The sequence below is a fragment of the Scatophagus argus genome, chromosome 13 (genome assembly GCF_020382885.2).
Source record: "Scatophagus argus isolate fScaArg1 chromosome 13, fScaArg1.pri, whole genome shotgun sequence".
Classification (NCBI taxonomy): domain Eukaryota; kingdom Metazoa; phylum Chordata; class Actinopteri; family Scatophagidae; genus Scatophagus; species Scatophagus argus.
This window is the reverse complement of record NC_058505.1, coordinates 9,967,019-9,984,945: the sequence shown is the minus strand read 5'-3', so window position 1 is coordinate 9,984,945 and position 17,927 is coordinate 9,967,019. Positions and strand designations below refer to the sequence as shown.

At 38.8% G+C, this 17,927-nt stretch overlaps 1 protein-coding gene across 2 annotated transcripts; it reads left to right on the top strand.

Moving 5' to 3' along the window:
• Positions 1–6,508: 6,508 nt before the first annotated feature.
• On the top strand, positions 6,509–16,406 carry opn7a (opsin 7, group member a). Of its 2 annotated transcripts, none has more exons than XM_046409389.1 (6): positions 6,509–6,846; positions 8,890–8,987; positions 9,652–9,814; positions 10,518–10,645; positions 12,433–12,767; positions 14,896–16,406. In XM_046409389.1, the coding sequence occupies exons 2-6, from the start codon at positions 8,897–8,899 to the stop codon at positions 15,520–15,522; spliced, it is 1,344 nt and encodes a 447-aa protein (XP_046265345.1). In that variant the 5' UTR covers positions 6,509–6,846; positions 8,890–8,896; the 3' UTR covers positions 15,523–16,406. The 2 variants fall into 2 exon arrangements, with proteins under 2 accessions (XP_046265345.1, XP_046265346.1); XM_046409390.1 differs by lacking the exon at positions 6,509–6,846 and adding an exon at positions 9,462–9,548 and having other exon boundaries at positions 8,889–8,987.
• Positions 16,407–17,927: the final 1,521 nt, after the last annotated feature.

Sequence of the window (17,927 nt, the reverse complement as noted above, 5' to 3'; positions counted from 1 at the left end):
AATCAAATGTTTTTGCTTTAATTTTTGGCCCATCTAACTAATTGTTTCAGGTGTGCTTGTGCAAGTTTTGAGGTCAAAATTTTTATTAATTTAAAATTAGTAGTTGCTTAAGCTGTGGAAAGCCGTGGTATGAGTACAAGTTCAAGTTCCTCAAATTTCAACTTAAGAACAGAACCTGAGGAAATGTACTTAGCTACATTTCATCACTAGTATTTCCACTAATATCTTTAAAATTGATCAGATCTTCGCAGGATTCTCCAAAATCACCAGCTGTACACATGACAAGGCATCTTAGTACAAAAACTTTGTACTGTAATTGCCTGTAATTGCAACCCTCACTGTTGAAACATTGCAGATGGAAAGCGTCTAAATAAAGAAGTTATTATTTTCCTTACCTGTAGATGGTGCACATCGTCATAAGCGCACATCTAACCTTATGCTTCTTTTGCAAGTTTAATGGGACAGATTGGATGGAAGGAGAGCAACGCTGCAGCTGAATGATGTAACCTGAACATGATTTCGATGGAGGTAGACCTCTTGTCCTGATCATGGGGTCTCCTTCAACTTAAAAATTCATTTCCAAGTTAAAGTTCTTTCTAACCACTTGGACCAAGGAACAACATTTAGTTATTAATTTTACTCTATAGACATACCCTCTTAGATGCTCTATTTGACCCTTGAATGGGTTATTTAATCCCACAACATCATGTCAAATTATGCCAGTTAAAGGGACAGTAGCGACAACAAATCCCAGACCAAATGAAGTTGGTGATCCAACATGTGAGTCTGATAATTAAAAGTTTTGCCTTTAAAATAGTCAGAGTTGTTGAGATTGAGTTGAGTTGAGACTTTTCACTGTAAATCTTTAGTCTATAAAGCTGCAATTGAGCCCTTGATTACAGAACTAGGACAAAGCAAAAAGAAACAATCAAACACAGCTGTCAAGTTCAACTTTGGGGGTGGTGGTGGTGGTCATATTTTAGGCTTTGGTGATTACTTATAGATATTTCCTGGCCTCTGCTTTATATTACTTATAAGATGGAATCAGCGAACAGATGGAACTAATGAAGCCGAACTGATGTAGTTCAGGCTCTGGCCATATTTTTCCTGTTACCAACCACAAGAGGTTTTGACACAGGAATGTAGGGCACATGCAAAATTTTTGCAAGAATAAGAGGAATAAAAAACCCACACAAAATGCTGGGATGGAATCTGAGCACAAGTTACAAGCAAAAAAAAAAGGCAGTGGAATACCTCATTTGTTCCATTAAGGTGATTATTGTGTTAAAACTTTGAGATTTTAGTTTTTGTTTATCCTATCTTTATTTGTTTAGCCTATTTTTATACTATACTATATTTTATACTCCGCACTTTTCTCCTTTCTTGGTCGGGAATACTGCATGTGCAATGTCTGTAAGAACAAGAATTTCCCTTCAGGGATAAATAAAGGAATTCTGATTCTGATTCTGATTCTGATTCTGATTCTGATTCTAAAAAGACTCCTGTGTACTCACTCGTGTGGGTGGTGCCTCGACTGCACTGTGAGGACCATTTCCGGTTTGATCTGCCTTTTTGGGGTGAGCTCTTATCTGGCCCCAAGCACATTTCTTATGATTTACCATGTCACTATGATCTGTTGCCTGCTCTCATTTTGCTGAGATAGAGAAGTGCTTGCATATTTGTAGATGAGGTGAATCATGATATACAGCAGAAAGGAAACTGTGACCTCTTTATCAAAAAAAAAAAAAAAAATCTCCAAATAGCCTCACAACTTGTTTACTTTGCTGCGAGCTGCTGAATCAGCTTCAACTTCAAGGGTTGGAAACTTGAGCATGGTGAGTTTTGATTGAGTTATGCTTTCCAGTTCCTATACACCTACAATATAATAAATAACTGGGGGTTAATAGAAAGTGATCTTCTGCTTTGCTGTAGGTCTACATGTGTTTATAAATATGTCTGTGCATATTTATTGTTATTTTATGAGTGCCCCAGAATATGGAACATGCTTTTTAAATATGCAATTTGACAGAAACTTGAGATGCCTTACAGCCGAATCACAGGGATTTTGGACCAAATATCTCAATATTTTAACACAAACACACTTGGACTGTAATTTAAGACACATTAAGTCTACATCCGAGCACAAAATCACACATACATATCAAATTGCAGCCTGTGTACACTGTGCACATGTATGTATGTGTGTGGGTGCAGGACAGGGACATTCCCAGCATACAAACTCACTCTCCTCTTTTGCCGGAAGTGGTGTTAAAATCAACAAATGTTTTCGGAGGTAAGCTTTCATTTTCATTCATATTGCTTTGTTATTGTACTAATTAAACACATGTCTTAAACCGCAGCTGAGACGTGACATGCATTCAGTGACTCAAAGCTGTTATTTCCACAGTTGAGTCACATGTCACTTATTATTAAACAGAACATAAAAGCTGCTGTATTATGATATTAACACCTATATAAACTTAAACTTAAATTACCGTGTTCCTGTCTTTAAAACGTTCTCTAACTTTTAGAAAAGAGTTAAATCTGCTTTCTGTACGCCAATATCCTCTGCATTTTCCGACAGTGAATGCATGTGCTGTAACACCAGCTGTTCTCTGGTAGATCAGTCCTGCTGTGAGCAGCTGCGACACAGCAAGGCTTCAGCCCGTCATTAACAGGTTCATACCTGCATTAACAGGTATAATAATAACTCTTTGAATTGAACTCATGACCACAGGGTGCATGTGTCTGCAGATTTTTCCTGCTTTCATTTTTTTTTTAAATTTCCATGTAAATTAAAACTTACATAGCATTCAGTACTGGTAATATGGCAATGCAGAATTTGTCCTCATGTTGTTCAGCGGAGGTCAGGCTATGTTATAGTACTGGTAACGTAACTGCAAAGTCAATCAAAGACAAGTAAGAACTTGTCTTTTACTTCTGCTCATTTATGTCAACTTGTCTGCTGTTGCTGCCCCGTCCTCCTTGAGATCCAGATTCATTATTCATGCTGCCTCAAGGGTTATTTAGTAAATGCATGACTCTAAGCAGTTCCTTATTAATCTGCTTTTAGCGACCATAAATGGGATATGAGCACAAGTATTATTTAAGCTTTTATACTGGTCATAATATTCATATAATACCTATGTGACAAAATACAGTCAGCCAAATGAACTCAACCTTCCAGAGAAAATAAATGTAATTTAGTTGTTTCAAAACATAAAAACATATCATAAAAACCAACTGATACTGTACTTGCATGGACTCTGCTCTCATTAGTGTTGATTTGGTTTGTTAGCAATCAATTTTCATGCTGTGCATCCACCCAAAGCTACCATTAACAACAAGCCTCTCTTTGTTATGCTCATGTCAGTGTACACATGTAATTATACCACAAAATTACATAATCAATACAGAGGTAGGAGTTCACTGATGAACATTGAATGCTTATCAGTAATTTTCCTTCTGAGCCACTCAAAACTACAGTGATTGTCTGACTGCAGGAGCAGTTTATGCAGTTTGAGGTGTTGACCTGCAGGACAAAGATCGCTTGTGTCCAGAAGTCAGGTTTTAGGGAACATCACAGCACAGAGACCGCACTGGTAAGTCACCAATGACCTGTTAATGGCTTCTGACCAGGACTGTGTTTCAGTACTTATCCTTCTGGATCTCAGTGCTGCATTTGATACTGTTGACCACCAGATTCTTTTACAGAGACTAGAAAATCAAATTGGTATAGCAGGACTGTGTTCTACTCTCTAATTATCAAAGTGTAATTTAGATGATTAATTTTGTGAATAAATTCGGAGGGCAAATGAAATAAATCACCTCTTGTTCTGGAGCTCAGTCATGGCACACTATCTAAATCACTGTAAAATTGAGGTCAGTTGTTTTCACTTCCAAACAAAAATGTCCTATTCAACTGTAATGTTTCACTGTATGTGCATAAACACTGTTGACAAAAAAGGCACCATGTTTCAGGGAAGAAAAAAGATTAATATTCTGCCCAGTGCGCAGGCAGTTGCTTCCCTTCCCCACCCCACAAAACATGGTTTGTGTGAAATTCTTATTCAGTATTTCCACAGGACCACTTTGATGTTTATGCTGTGTTTTATCTAATCATGGACATTAATTTCTTTCCACCCTCATGTGACCGCAACAATCAATTCTTTAACAAGAGCGTTACACCTCGAATACAGCTTTCATCTCAAGCTTTGGCTCAATCTGTTCCAGCCTTGATCTGTATGTGTGTATGAATTCACACATGTAAGAAAGAAGGAGAGCAAGTGGCGTACAAGGTAATATTTTCACTGTGTGTACTTCTTTTGAAGATAATTCCTCCCTGCTTTCAAGGTGTGACAAATTAGATTGTTTCCCTTTTACATTTTCTGAGACAAACTCAAAATTAATTTTCAAGTGCCACCATATGTGCCGTTGACTCACTGTGATTGATTTAATTTATGGTCGTGTGCAGGATATGCGATACCGAATTGTAATTAAAAGCAGCGCACCACTGCTGACACAATGGGTGACTCATACTATATAGAAAGTGATGTTTACATGGCAGCCCATAAAGCACCGCTTCGCTGAAAACGATAAAGATTCACACCTAAACATTTCGACCCCTGTGACCAATCATGTGTGTGGAACAGGATTGCTCAGGGTCAAAGAATTTCATTTTCAATTCCAGTAAAGACTGCAAGGTCTCCAAAGATGAAATATTACAGTATTTCATGCTTTGTATCCATATCATAACATTCTGTTCTTGCACTACTTTTCTACTATTTGCACCTTATTTATTTTATTCTATTTTCATAAGTATTATTTATTCTTATTTATCTTGACATCAGCTCTCCCCTGATTGAACATTCCCCATCTCTGCCATATTTTCATGATTGTTAACTGCTTTCCTGCCTGTACAACATCCATTGCACGTCTGCCTGTCCTGGGCGAGGAATCCCTCCTCTGTTGTTCACCCTGAGGTTTGTCCCATTTTTTTCCTGTTAAAGGTTTCTTCTGGGAGTTACCACCTTAGTCAATGTGAGGGTCTAAGGGCAGAGGATGTTGCTATGATGTTATGTAAAGCCCTTTGCGTGTAAAATGGGAAGTTGTCTTGTTTTGTCTTGTCTTTTACATGCTTAAATGTAAATTTAGAATAACACCACTCCAAGGCTGTTACAATTTCGTTGTATTCCTTGTACAATGACCATAAAGGCTTCTGATTCTTCTGATTTGGATTCTGATTTGGGGGGCAGCTGTGGCCTAGATGTTGGAGAAGCAGCTTGTGATTAGAAGGTCGCCAGTTTGATTCCCCCACAGGACGGGCAGGAACAATTTGGGTGTGGTGGAGTGATTAATGGCTAATCCATTAGCTGTCTGATGTGCTCTTGAGCAAGGCACTTAACTCCCAATTTGCTCCCCAGGTGCTTGATAGTTGTGGAGCACTGTTCCTGTGTGTTTCGCTGCATGTTGCATGTGTGTGTGTGTTTCAATCAGTGATGGGTTAAATGCAGAGAAGTAATTTTCCAGCTTGGGATTAATAAAGCAAAATAAATTAAAAAAAATATTGCAGAAATATCCACAAAAGAAGACAGAATAAAAGCCATAAAAAATGTGAGTCTTGTTTTTGAATATTCCACCTGTATGTTGTATACAGCTGCAGACATTCACGCATGGTTATTTTTAGGGCTTTTTATGCTGCTGGACACTGCACATGAAAGGAGAAAATGTGATAAGGTGATAAGGTTAAGGCGCTGACTTTCAGCTTTGAGTCCGTATTGGGTAAAGAATAGCCTTCTTATTTTAAAATCGGTGGCCTGTGCATGAAAAGTGTATCGAACGCATCACTTTACGTAAACAGCGTGGAGGTGTAAACACTTTGTTAGTGTTTCCATTCAAACCTGATGTACCAAAGCACACAGAGCCAGCGTTTCATCTGCTTGCAAAGCTACAAGGGAAAGTATGAGAATGTATTTAATATTACAGCTCAAAACACTGAGATGTGATGTTCTTCGATTTTTATTTCACTTGTTTGACATTATTTCAAGCACCATGCCTGAAGGTTTTGATTTGAACAGCAGCAGCTGTATTCATTGCTGCAGGGAAATTGTCAACCAGAGTTAAAGCCTGAACATATCATTTACTTGAAACAGCATTTTTGCCAACTGTTATGTATATATGATATTTGGTATTTTTCAAATTACCTGTTTGTAATATTTAGATTTTTCTAGAATACTTTCTTAAACACACTCATGTTCCAGCAGAAAATAGTCATCAGAAATCAATCAAGGAGAAACATTTTGATTTAGCCAGAAGCATAAATGCATGCAGAAGTTTCCAATACCTCAAACGAAAAGTCATATTAGGGTCAGGTGTGAATATCAATCAATCAATCAATATCAATCAAAGCATATGGAGCATTTGTCAAAAGCGCTAAACAAATCCAAGATGAAATGCACCTTTAGGTATGAGGGTATTTTAATTTTTAAGACCCCAAACAATAAACCCACGTGACTGTGCGGGAGCAGCCTGTGGGTCTATGATTTGTAATTGACGTCATTAATTGATCGGAGCAGCTCGCGGTTTGAGGCTCCAGCGCCCAGACTGTAGTGAAGCGTCCTCCCCCTGCGTCCACACAGTGCACAGCGGTCTCCAGTGAGTCCGATCCGGTCTGTGCTGCTCCGTAACGACTGTCCCTCTGACTGCTCCTGAGAGGAGTGAACGTCTCTGATGCCATTAGACGCGGACACCAGCCAATGAGGGAAAGCTTAAAAAGTCGTTTTGGAAACTCAACGGTACCTTAATTGGATCAGGCGGATTCGGGTAATTCTACACTTGTTTGCCGAGGTAAGGTGTTTTTATTTGTCATTAGTTGGAAGTTTGTGAAAGCAGTTTAAGTCTAAACTGTGTCTGACAAACGTGTGGCCATTTTGTTCTTAATTGTGTGGCAAACGTGCGAATATGTGCCATCTGTTTGCACGGTGCGATCGCTGCTCCAACATGATGAGATGCACATTTGGACAGTAATTAAAGGGTGTCCAGAAGTGTCCAACTTGAATGACTAGTCTTTGGACTAATGCTGAGCAAATTTATTGGCTGTAGTTACACCATCTTGTTTGACTTATTATTATTATTATTATTATTATTATTATTATTTTTAGGTCATCTCGGCTTCTAAAAGTTGTTCCCGAGTTTTGTCAATTGTGGACACAAGTGGTGAGGAGGCTTGTCCTTTCGCCAGTTTGTTTTTTCACCGAGCTGAGTATGATGTTGAGCTGACACAAAGTGTTTTCTCATTATCTGTGGTGCACTTGAATATATATATATGTTACATAAAATAGGACAAGGTGATCTTGAATGTGTTTGAGTGTGGCCCAATGGGGTTATGGGATGAGGTCATGTGAAAGGGGGCATGAGGAGGAGTTCAAGGAATTAAAAAAATAAATAAATAAATAAAATGCTACTGATGTTAGGACACAGTTCGTCCCTCGCTTACTTCTTTTGTAAATAGAAGATAGGACAATCTAGCTCCCTGCAGAATTTAGGGCTAGTAGCGTTAAAGCCATTTAAAGCTCTCAAACATTCAGTTAGGTATAACACATGTCAGAGTTTCATAGGACTCATAAGACTTTCTTAGGTCAGTACTCAGGTCCAGCCTAAATCACAGTTTCTTTGCACCTCCCCTCAAACCCTTCCTCTCCATGCAGAAACTGTGACAGAGGGTACATAATTCCAGCGACGTGTGTGGTTCAGCAGCCTAACCAGACAGATTAAGACCGATAATGTTGAGGCTGCAGAGCAGTGTGTCTCTCCAGTGTGCAATGTGCGTACTCTCACATTGTCTCACAATGCTTTTCATTTGTTCCGTCCAGTGGCAGTATTACAAAAAAAAAAAAAGACATATCTGTGTAAGCGAGTTTGTCCATCAAGGAAATGCCTAATGCAGGCCTGTATTTGAATAATAATCGATTCTTGATGATGTTCAAACACTTTGGGAATAAGCATATAACAATACTGGAGGTTTCTACTATAGTCCCTGCACATCTGGCATGTATAAGTTAAATTGTTAAAGTGTTTGAGAACTGCAAATATGAAGGTTCAGCAAAATATGAATTTTCTGAACTGCTCACCATGTTTGAATTAAAAAAGCACGCCACACAACTGTGTGTATGTATACTTATGTATGCCCAAGTTACAGTTTGGCCTTAATTCAGTTAAAGTGGCTAACCACATAAGCAGCACGTCAGGTTGTGTTTGAAATGCATTTCACTGTTGCCAAGTATTAAACCACTTGATTATTGATTGTCATGTTATCCATTGATCTGTGTCTGTCTGTCACCACCTGACTTTAGCAGCTGAAGCGGAACAAAAACGTGGAAATCGAGAGTATTGACGACATGATCACAGTTTAAAGACACCTGCACAGACCTTTAGAGACACCATAGCATTCAGTTAAGGGCACTGAAAACGTTAATAAAATTACCAGTTATGTCAATTATTAGCCAAAGTCTGACCCAAACTTATTATAGCTATAAAACAAAATTTCAGTTTCAAAAAGTTGCTTTATTTTTTTTATGTGAACCTGGTTCACGGTTAATGAATAAGTTTCACCTTTGAATGGAGGAATTGCACAGATGAAATTACCCTCACACTTCTCATTGTTTTTTTATACTCAACATGTGAACAGCTATTTTAACCAACAGGGCTGCAGAAGGTCAGCATGGTCATCATAAAAAACCAGTAACACAACAGAGCTTTGAGCACGTAAATTAAGTTTGCTGTGATTTCGCAACACTTTGAGGTCAGATGATTGTAAATTGGTTGTAATTCGTTGCAACATGCAAACGAACCAAGCGATTCCTAACATTGTTCTTGAAATACTCTGATCGGTTTTCAGATGGCGCTTTTAAATGGTGAAGATGTTGCATTCCACTCCAACATACCTGTGCCACTGGATATAATGGTGGCTGTGGTCTACTTTATATTCGGTGAGTGAAGTCCACAGAACCTTATAAAATAAAACACACACACCCTCTGAAGTCTTGGAAGCACATTTACCTTTTGTATTTGTGACTGGTAGTGCTTCTGCTATGTGATATGCCTTCCACTTCCACTGATGTATGTTTTCTCCTGTGTATATATCACTATGTATCACTTTCATCTGTATTTACTTTATTTATGTGTAAATTCTACACTTGCATATATCCCTACTTCCGTAAACATGCACACATCAGCGTACAGAACCATGTACATCATGTATTATCTGTGCTTCTAACACAACAACTTAAAGAGCCCTTGATAATGGATTTACTGTTCTCAACAAAGACATCCCCTGACACATTCCATGAACAGCAACTGCTTTCTACTCTTGTTTTTTTTTTGTGTGTGTGGATTAAAGAAACGAGATATAATGTGTTAAATAGTGAGCTTTAGAGGTAGCAGCATGCACATGTTATTTCCAGGTAGAGCCAGGCCAGCTGTTTCCAGTCCTCATGCTAAGCTAACCAGCAGCTGACTGAAGCCTTATAATTATCCTACAGCTGTTAGAGGTATCTTCTCATCTAATTCTTTGCAAGATAGCCAATCAAAGGGAATTTTCCAAAATGTAAAAAATATTACTTTAAATATTTAATTTTGGTCTTTTTCCTGCAGGGGTATGTTCGCTGTTTGGCAACAGCACCTTGCTGTACATCTCCTACAAGAAAAAGCACATCTTGAAACCCGCCGAGTACTTCATCATCAACCTCGCTGTTAGCGACTTGGGCCTGACTCTGTCCCTCTACCCTATGGCGATAACTTCAAGCTTCTACCACAGGTACTACACCTGACACCTAAAGCATTAGAGCTGCTAAAGTGAAGAAACAAAGATAAAGTGGTTGGGCCCACCACCAAAGAAGGGGATAATTTAAGAAGAAGAATAGAAGAAGAATCAACTTTATTGGAAGTATATATATTTTTACATACACATACTGAATTTGACTACTGCATTTATCCCATCCTTAGTTGAACACACACATGCAACACCTGGCAAATGCAGTGAAACACACACAGGAGCAGTGGGCAGCATCAAGTGCCCGGGGAGCATATTGGGGGGTTAAGTGCCTTGCTCAAGGGCACATCAGCTGGCTAATGAAGGGGGGGCATTTTTTCGTATTAATCACTCCACCACACCCAATTTTTTCCTGCCCGCCCGGTGGCGGGAGTGGAACCGGTGACCCTCCGATCACAAGCCGCTTCTCCAATCTCTAGGCCACGGCTGCCCCCGATTTCATGTGTGCTATAGGGGAGAGTTTATAGGTATTGCTTAAATCACACTTTCATATTTCATGGTTCATTTATCTATACTGTATGGTTGGTTAGAAGTATGATTGCCTGTGAGTTCACACGTATGGAGTGTCATGCTCATGCAGTTCTCTTCTTTTCCCTCTCTCACTCTCTACCTCATTGATCTTTCTTCTCCCCTTTCACTTTGCACTGTGCTCTTGCTCTTTCTCACACCCTCTTGCCCTCCTACGCAGGTGGCTGTATGGGAAAACGGTGTGCTCCATATATGCATTTTGTGGCATGTTGTTTGGCATCTGCAGTCTGACCACTCTAACCCTGCTAAGCATGGTGTGCTTTGTGAAAGTATGTTATCCGCTCTATGGTAAGTCTTCAAAGAAGCTATTTTTTGTGCGGTAAATTTGCACAGGGATTAGCCATCACATCCCTAAGTGGCTGATTGTTGATTTATCTGTGGAAAAAACCGAAATGATAATCCCTCCATGAAGCACTGCACATTAGCCTTCCTTTGATGACTGACAAGTCCAGGGGCTGCACTCAATAAGAATTACTTGTGATGTTGGTTAATGCAGTGCAATGGGGCCTTCTACTTGACCTCAAGAAAGTGTCACAAAAGGGACACTGAGTTAGAAACACAAAACTTGTATGAGCCATTTCAAAGTCCTACTTTGAGATGTGGACCTTCAGTCTTTTCAAATGCATTTATTTCTCATGTCTTTCTATGGATTCTCACCCCATGCACCTGCACAGAAGCACTCGTTTCACTATGACTTGCTGACAGTCTTATGCCCAAGTATAGTTTAGGCTGATCTAAGATCACTAGTCATTCACTCACCTCTTCTTGCTCCAGAGGTCTTATCTTTTAGTTATTGCTACGGGCTATCTAGAGACCTGCAGTCCCCCAGCTGTTCTCACTCTACACTCTACAAAACATTGCCAGGGAATACACCAATGGCCAGATGCATGAAACTCTGTGTAGATTCAAACCTACAACTGTATGTATGCAGACAGAAATATGCATGCACATTCTTTGCACATCAATAATCACTGCTCCACCACTCATTAGATCTGTCAATGAGAGAAACGGCAAACAAGAAAAAGTGCAATTTAACCGATTTTTTTTCATCAGTGAGGTTCTCCAACAGCATAATGATATCTAAATATGACGTTTGATAATGATAATCTATAAGGTTCATATCAAAACAGCCTTCATACTTCATGTTACGAATCAAAGGATACTTTAAATAATTTTTTAAAAAAAACCTGAAATTCATCATTATTTATAAATGCGCCTCTGAGTGACATTTTACAGAATAACTATGTAAATTGCAAAATTATACCACCTTGAGTGAAACTGGCAAACACCCTAATCAAGCAATCTTTTGATCTATGGTTAAATCTCTCATCCTATATTTCATGTCCACCTCATCATTTCACCCATAGCTATCTCTAGCAAGCATGAAGTACAGATATTCTCACTTCACATTCTGCTTTTCTGATTACCATTCATGTGTGGGAAAGGGTGTACATATGGTTTTTGTGCATACACATTGTTTATACATCTCGCTCAGGTCTGCTTTACTTGCCTCTGGCTGGAACGTGCCCAGGCCACAGTTTAAAACTCTGGTGACCACTGCACTCCATTTGCAGTAAAATGTCTAATTTGTGGAGAATATGTCAAACTGATCCTATAGTGAGCAACCCTTTTCTCACCAACTTCACCGCTGAGGATACACAACTGAGTGTTCTTCATCCCCTGGAGAGAAAATCTATATTCCTGCAAGATGCGTGTGTGTTGTCAACCCAATTTGAATGATTAGTTAGTCTTCCTCTTTCGGCTTGGCCTTATGGAAAAGCTCTAAACACTTTTGAATTCAGATGCAGCCAAGAAAACACCGTGTATGAAGTAGTTTGTCTCAAGCACAACCTGTACTTATACATAGTAAGTGCTTCTGAGATCATGCAGAGAGGGGTATTTATATGGTCAGTCATGCTACTCAGAGAACCAGGGTTATCAAACAACCTAGAGATTTCCATCATCTAATTTACTATATCATAATTTTTGGTGGGGAGCAATTCAATTAATAGTAATTGTACCAGAATTTTTTAACCACTTGAATAATAAAATATAAACTTAATGTTTTTTCACAGGGAACAGGTTTAACTCTGTTCATGGCTGTCTGCTCATTGCCTGTGCTTGGGTCTATGCCCTGTTGTTTGCCTGCTCTCCACTGGCCCATTGGGGGAAATACGGACCAGAACCTTATGGCACTGCTTGTTGCATTGACTGGCACCTGTCCAATCAGCACAGCACAGCACGTTCCTACACTGTGGCACTGTTCATCTTCTGCTACATCCTTCCATGCTGTGTGATTGTAGCATCCTACACAGGCATTCTCGTCACACTGCATGCGTCCCGCAAGAATATGGAGCAGCATGCATCGAGACAGACACACATGAGCAGCATCCAGACAGTTATTGTTAAGGTAAGAGGAAAGTCTGATATAAAATCAAAACACAAATCATTACTTCCATCATGCCAGTGATATCATTTTGACTCATATATTATTACTCTTTGTGCTTGAGGCTACATTTTAAGTTCTGACTGAGATATAACATGTTCTAAAAGTAATCCTTTAAAAGGTGCAACTTGTAAAATATGGGCAGAATTTGAAGGTAGCTCCAAAAATATAGCAGTACCAGAGAGTATCACCAGAGAAACCATCAACTGCTGCTCACTATATCGTTTACTGTAGTTTGGCTGTAGCTGTAGCTACCTTTACCTCAGTTAGTTGTGGATATAGGGGCCTTACAGCTAACTAGATTGTGTGTACACGGGGAATCACCACAGGCGCTGAGCTCCACCAGACTCATCAGCCTCAAAGTGAGCACGACTGGACATCAGACTGAACAAAGGCTTCAAAATTGGCAGAGGGCAGTTTGACAACAGGGGATACAGTATGGAGGTGATTTGCAATGGCCCTGACGTGGTCTATGACTCCAGGGACAGGAACCAATACTGCAAGCAGGGGCAAGAGAGAAGTGAAGTGGAAGAGGAAGAAGAGACGGTCAGACATGAGCAGCGAGAAAAAACAGTTCATAGAGCTGTGATATTTTCACGTCTTTTTCATCTTTGTGGGCTGAGGTTTTATTTCTACCAAACTAGATGTGACTGTGGTCTTTCTCTCTGGGGTAACGGGCTGGGGCTAGTTGGTTAGCATGCTGGCTTCAGTAGATATCTCTGCAGTATAGTACATAGATTTCTTTGACATAATGTATACACTGTTGTTTCTTCATATTTTGTCGAGAAGTTCATTTTTAATAGCTTTGAATAGTTGATTGAATTTTTTAAATAAAAATTCTGGCCACATGTTACAAATTGCACTTTTAAAGCACCATTAGAATGACAATTAAGAAAGATATTTTTGAGCACTTTGTTTTACTGCTTCTGCAGCTTCTTTCACTCTCATAATCTCCTTTCGCCTTTACATGCTTGCCCTCATTATATATTATTATTATTACTGTTATATATGAGTAATTCCTGTGATTACTGGTAGAAATCTTATTACTTTCATGCATCCAGTGTCTGACCTAAAAAAAAAAAAATAAAGTGCTGATCAATTAAAACCAAACTGACACCACATACAGATTCAGTAATGTGGTGGTGGTTCAAGGGTAAAATATCAAAGAACCTCCTTGGAGACATGAGTCCTTTGGAGAGTTCCTCACGCCTCCATTTGTTGGAGAAACTGGCTGTGACCTGAAAAGATCCGCCAGTGATGCAGCTTCTCATTAGCAGGAATTGGCTCTGGCTGAACTGTGATGGATGAGCTATTGCTGTTGTTGCTGATAAATGGTCATCATCATATGCTTTTCTCCATAAGAATAACTCTGACTCATAGAAAATGCTCACAAAATTTATTTTCTGCCCATGTAGCTGCTGACTCATGTTGGTCAATAAAATTTTCCAAGATAAATGCTCAGAATCAGTCAGCCATGTCAGCCAGTCACTGCTTGGATTTTATCTTGTGCTTTCAAGGAATAAGTCTGATGATATTGTACACTTTTGTAATTGTCATCAAATGCCATGAAAAGATTAATAGCAATAATGAATTGATCCTGCCCACTAAGTATTGCTAGTGTAGACGAAGCTTGACATAGCTTATATCACTTTTGTCCAAAAACTACTAAAAACGCATGAATGAGCCAAGTTTCTTTACTTACTTTGGAGATAATTTTAACAAGTAGCTTGTAGACAAGCAATATATATAGCATACATGATAAAAATAGCTTAGGCCCGTTGTGTGGTTTATAAATTGGCCTGTTGAAAATACTGTAACATAGTCTGTTTGAAGTTTTGAAAGCTCTGCCTATTTTGCTTTGTCCTCCACGTCTTCTACAAATACCTTGTTAGATGAGTGCCAAAATGCAGCTCAGATTGCTTGGTGGTTTTGATGTTTTCATGGAATTTGTTTACAAGAAGAAAAATATAGTCTAACACTAGAGTTATCCTCTAAATACACTGTTTTGTGATAATTACCAACATCTGATCAGTTATGTTTTTGTGTATAATACCAATTACTCTTCCATTCTGTTTGCTCTTCTTTTTGTAAGCTAAGTGTTGCTGTCTGCATTGGTTTCTTTGCGGCATGGAGTCCATATGCCGTGGTGTCCATGTGGGCTGCCTTTGGACACATTGAGAACATCCCTCCTCTGGCATTTGCCATGCCAGCCATGTTTGCCAAGTCCTCCACTATCTACAACCCAATCATCTACCTAATGCTCAGGCCAAACATCCGCAGGGTGATGCGCAGGGACCTGGGTACTCTATGTCATTCCTGTATGAAGGGCTGCCACTGCTCAGATGGGCCAGCTAAATGCTGCTCCAAACCTGAGGTCAGGGTCAGACTCCGCACAGTCCACAGACACACCAACCATTGCCCTTCATCCAACTCCTCTGCTCAGCCTCCTGTAGTAGCTTTAAAAGACCACAATTGTGAAAAATGTAAGGATACTTTTGAATGCTTCGGGCACTACAATCAAAATTGTGGTATTGCTACCCCTACTGCCAGTGGAGATCACAACACTCCAGTTTCCCACAAACAAAAAAAGAAGACTCAGAGTGTGTGCCATAAGAAGTCTCTGCTGGCCACCCTGTGCGCAAAAAGGACTTCAGAAATAGACAACTTCCATATTAATTTAGAGATGGTTCCAGGGCATGCAAAAGTGGCTTGGCCCTGACGTTTCTCTCACTTTACAGTGTTTACAGAATATCTCCGGACATATTTGGCAAGTTGTGTTCTTGCAGATGTGAAACTACTTCATCTATAATTTCAGGAAATCTTTTTTGAGGAATGTATCTTGTGCTATCTATTGGGCAGCAATGTAGCTTATTTATGAGCTTTATTTTGGTCAATATGACAGAAAGCTGTCATATTATGAAGAAGCTTTGAGGGTCAGTGCAGACTGCTATTATTTAAAGGATATTTGATCTGCAACCCATAACCAGTCTATATATTCTGAAATTGATCTCCACGATGTTTTGGCTTGACATTGAACAGTGTACTGCTGTTCACGTCATAGCCTCTAAACCATTGTGGCCAGGCTAGTTGACTTAAGATGGATAGATTTGGGAGTTTTCCAGATATTCATTTCTCAATCGGTGTTGTCAGCATCAGCCTTTAAGCTCTGGTTCAGATTTAGACACCTTCTGAAAGTGCTCCTCGGCTGCATTTTAGGTGCTGCAGCAACTTCGATTTGTATTTACATTTATGCTGTCCTGCCTCAAACGTTCTATGAAGCACTACAGCATCTAGGGTCTGTTGTCTAGAATTAATGTACGCATGTATTACCTTAATACAGCTGGACTTAGGTAAGAGCTCCCATTTTACTTTCACATTTACAAAAGTTTTTTGCAGTACATTACAGCAATTTGGACATGTCGGGAATATAGTTATTATTTCTGAATAGTTTAACACATGCTAGTATGTTTCATTAGAGTTGTGCAGATGTGTTTTGATCAGATTTGATTGGCAGCAATGAAACAACCCACTAACAGTCATTAAATTTGGATTCAAATGTTGTAAAAATTCTCAAAAAAAATGTATTCATGCAAAATCTGGTAACTCACCTGATTGAGGAGAAAAAAAATATGGAGAGTACAATAGTCAAAGAAATTCACGAACATTTGAAATAATGCATGTTTTTATATTTAATAGACAAAAGGGGGATGTTTTTGAATTCAGTTACTTGTGGGTTTCAAGCATCTTGAAAGCAACCTCAGGAATAACACTGGCTTGTGTCACCAACAATGACAACTAATGACTAATATTTCATATTATTCATGTTTTGATTCATTATTACAAAAATATATCAAAATCAGTAGATTTTTTTATGCCAAGCCAAGTGTTGTTTACTCTTAGTAACTGCAGGTGTATGGTGCTTCATCAATTATCTACGTACACGTGGTATAGAACACAATGATGCTGTTGAATACTATTATTATGTTGCACAGTATAGTCTATCTGCCCATATGATGAGAGCTTCAGTTCATCCTTTAAAGGGATTTAGGCAATCACACTCAGGAATGTTACCCAGAAATGTTACCCTCAGAGCATCCCATAGAACTACTGCTGCTTTATCAAATCTAATTAAATTTTTTTTTTTTTTTTTTAATTACTGACATGTTTAAGTCTTACGTTGCAAGGTGCGCTCCTTTTCATTAAAAAAGTACTTTTTTAAAGTAGATTTTATCTATCAATCAACAGGGGGCCATTTTGCCAGCATTCCCAAATCTGATAGAAAACGGATGTAATTACTGTTAAGAAACTTGAAAGCCTGTCCACATTTTTATCTCAGGACCTTATCGTTAACTGTTCATGGCATGGAGGGATTCATTTTCTTGTGTTTAGGCAAGAGATTATTTAACTCAGCAGGTAATAATAATAATAAAAAAATAACAGCAGTGGCTGTTGATTTGTGATTTGTCAAAGCATGCCATCATCACATCTCCGAGCAATGAAACGGTCCATTAAAATGTGATTTCAAACAGTCTTTATTAATGACAACAGCAAAAGCAGATAATCCGGTCAGACTAACAGCTGTTTAAACTCTTTCACTCAGGAAAAATGACGTTTGTACAAAATACTGTCGTAAAAAAATGTGGGATGTGGATTCAAACTAAATCCAGGTCGAAACTGGTGCAATCATTTAAAGTGTAAAGTCAGGTACAAACTGTGTCTGTAAAGTGTTTTTATTTGGTTGTAATTGGTGGATACCAGCTTGTTGCTGACTGAATTATTTTTGTTCTGATTGCTTTGAAAGTCAGTTTGCTTTTGAATGATGTGATATTCAATCCATCCCAATTAAATGTACACAGTATATAGTAATTGTCTTAGTATATTGTGTTTGCACTTAGTATACAAAGTAACTGTTTTGTACCAACAAGAAATGATACATTATGTCAGTAACACCACAACTTTTGAATGCCTTTGCCAACTAAACCTGAAAACCCACAAAAAATTGATTTTCCAAGTTCAGTTGTTATTTTTTTGTTTTCTGTGGTGTTCACCAAGTTGTTTACTTCTGTTGACAAATGGCTTTAATTTTCTCCAGCCGTGAGCACCTTTCCATTTCCATCTTGTGCG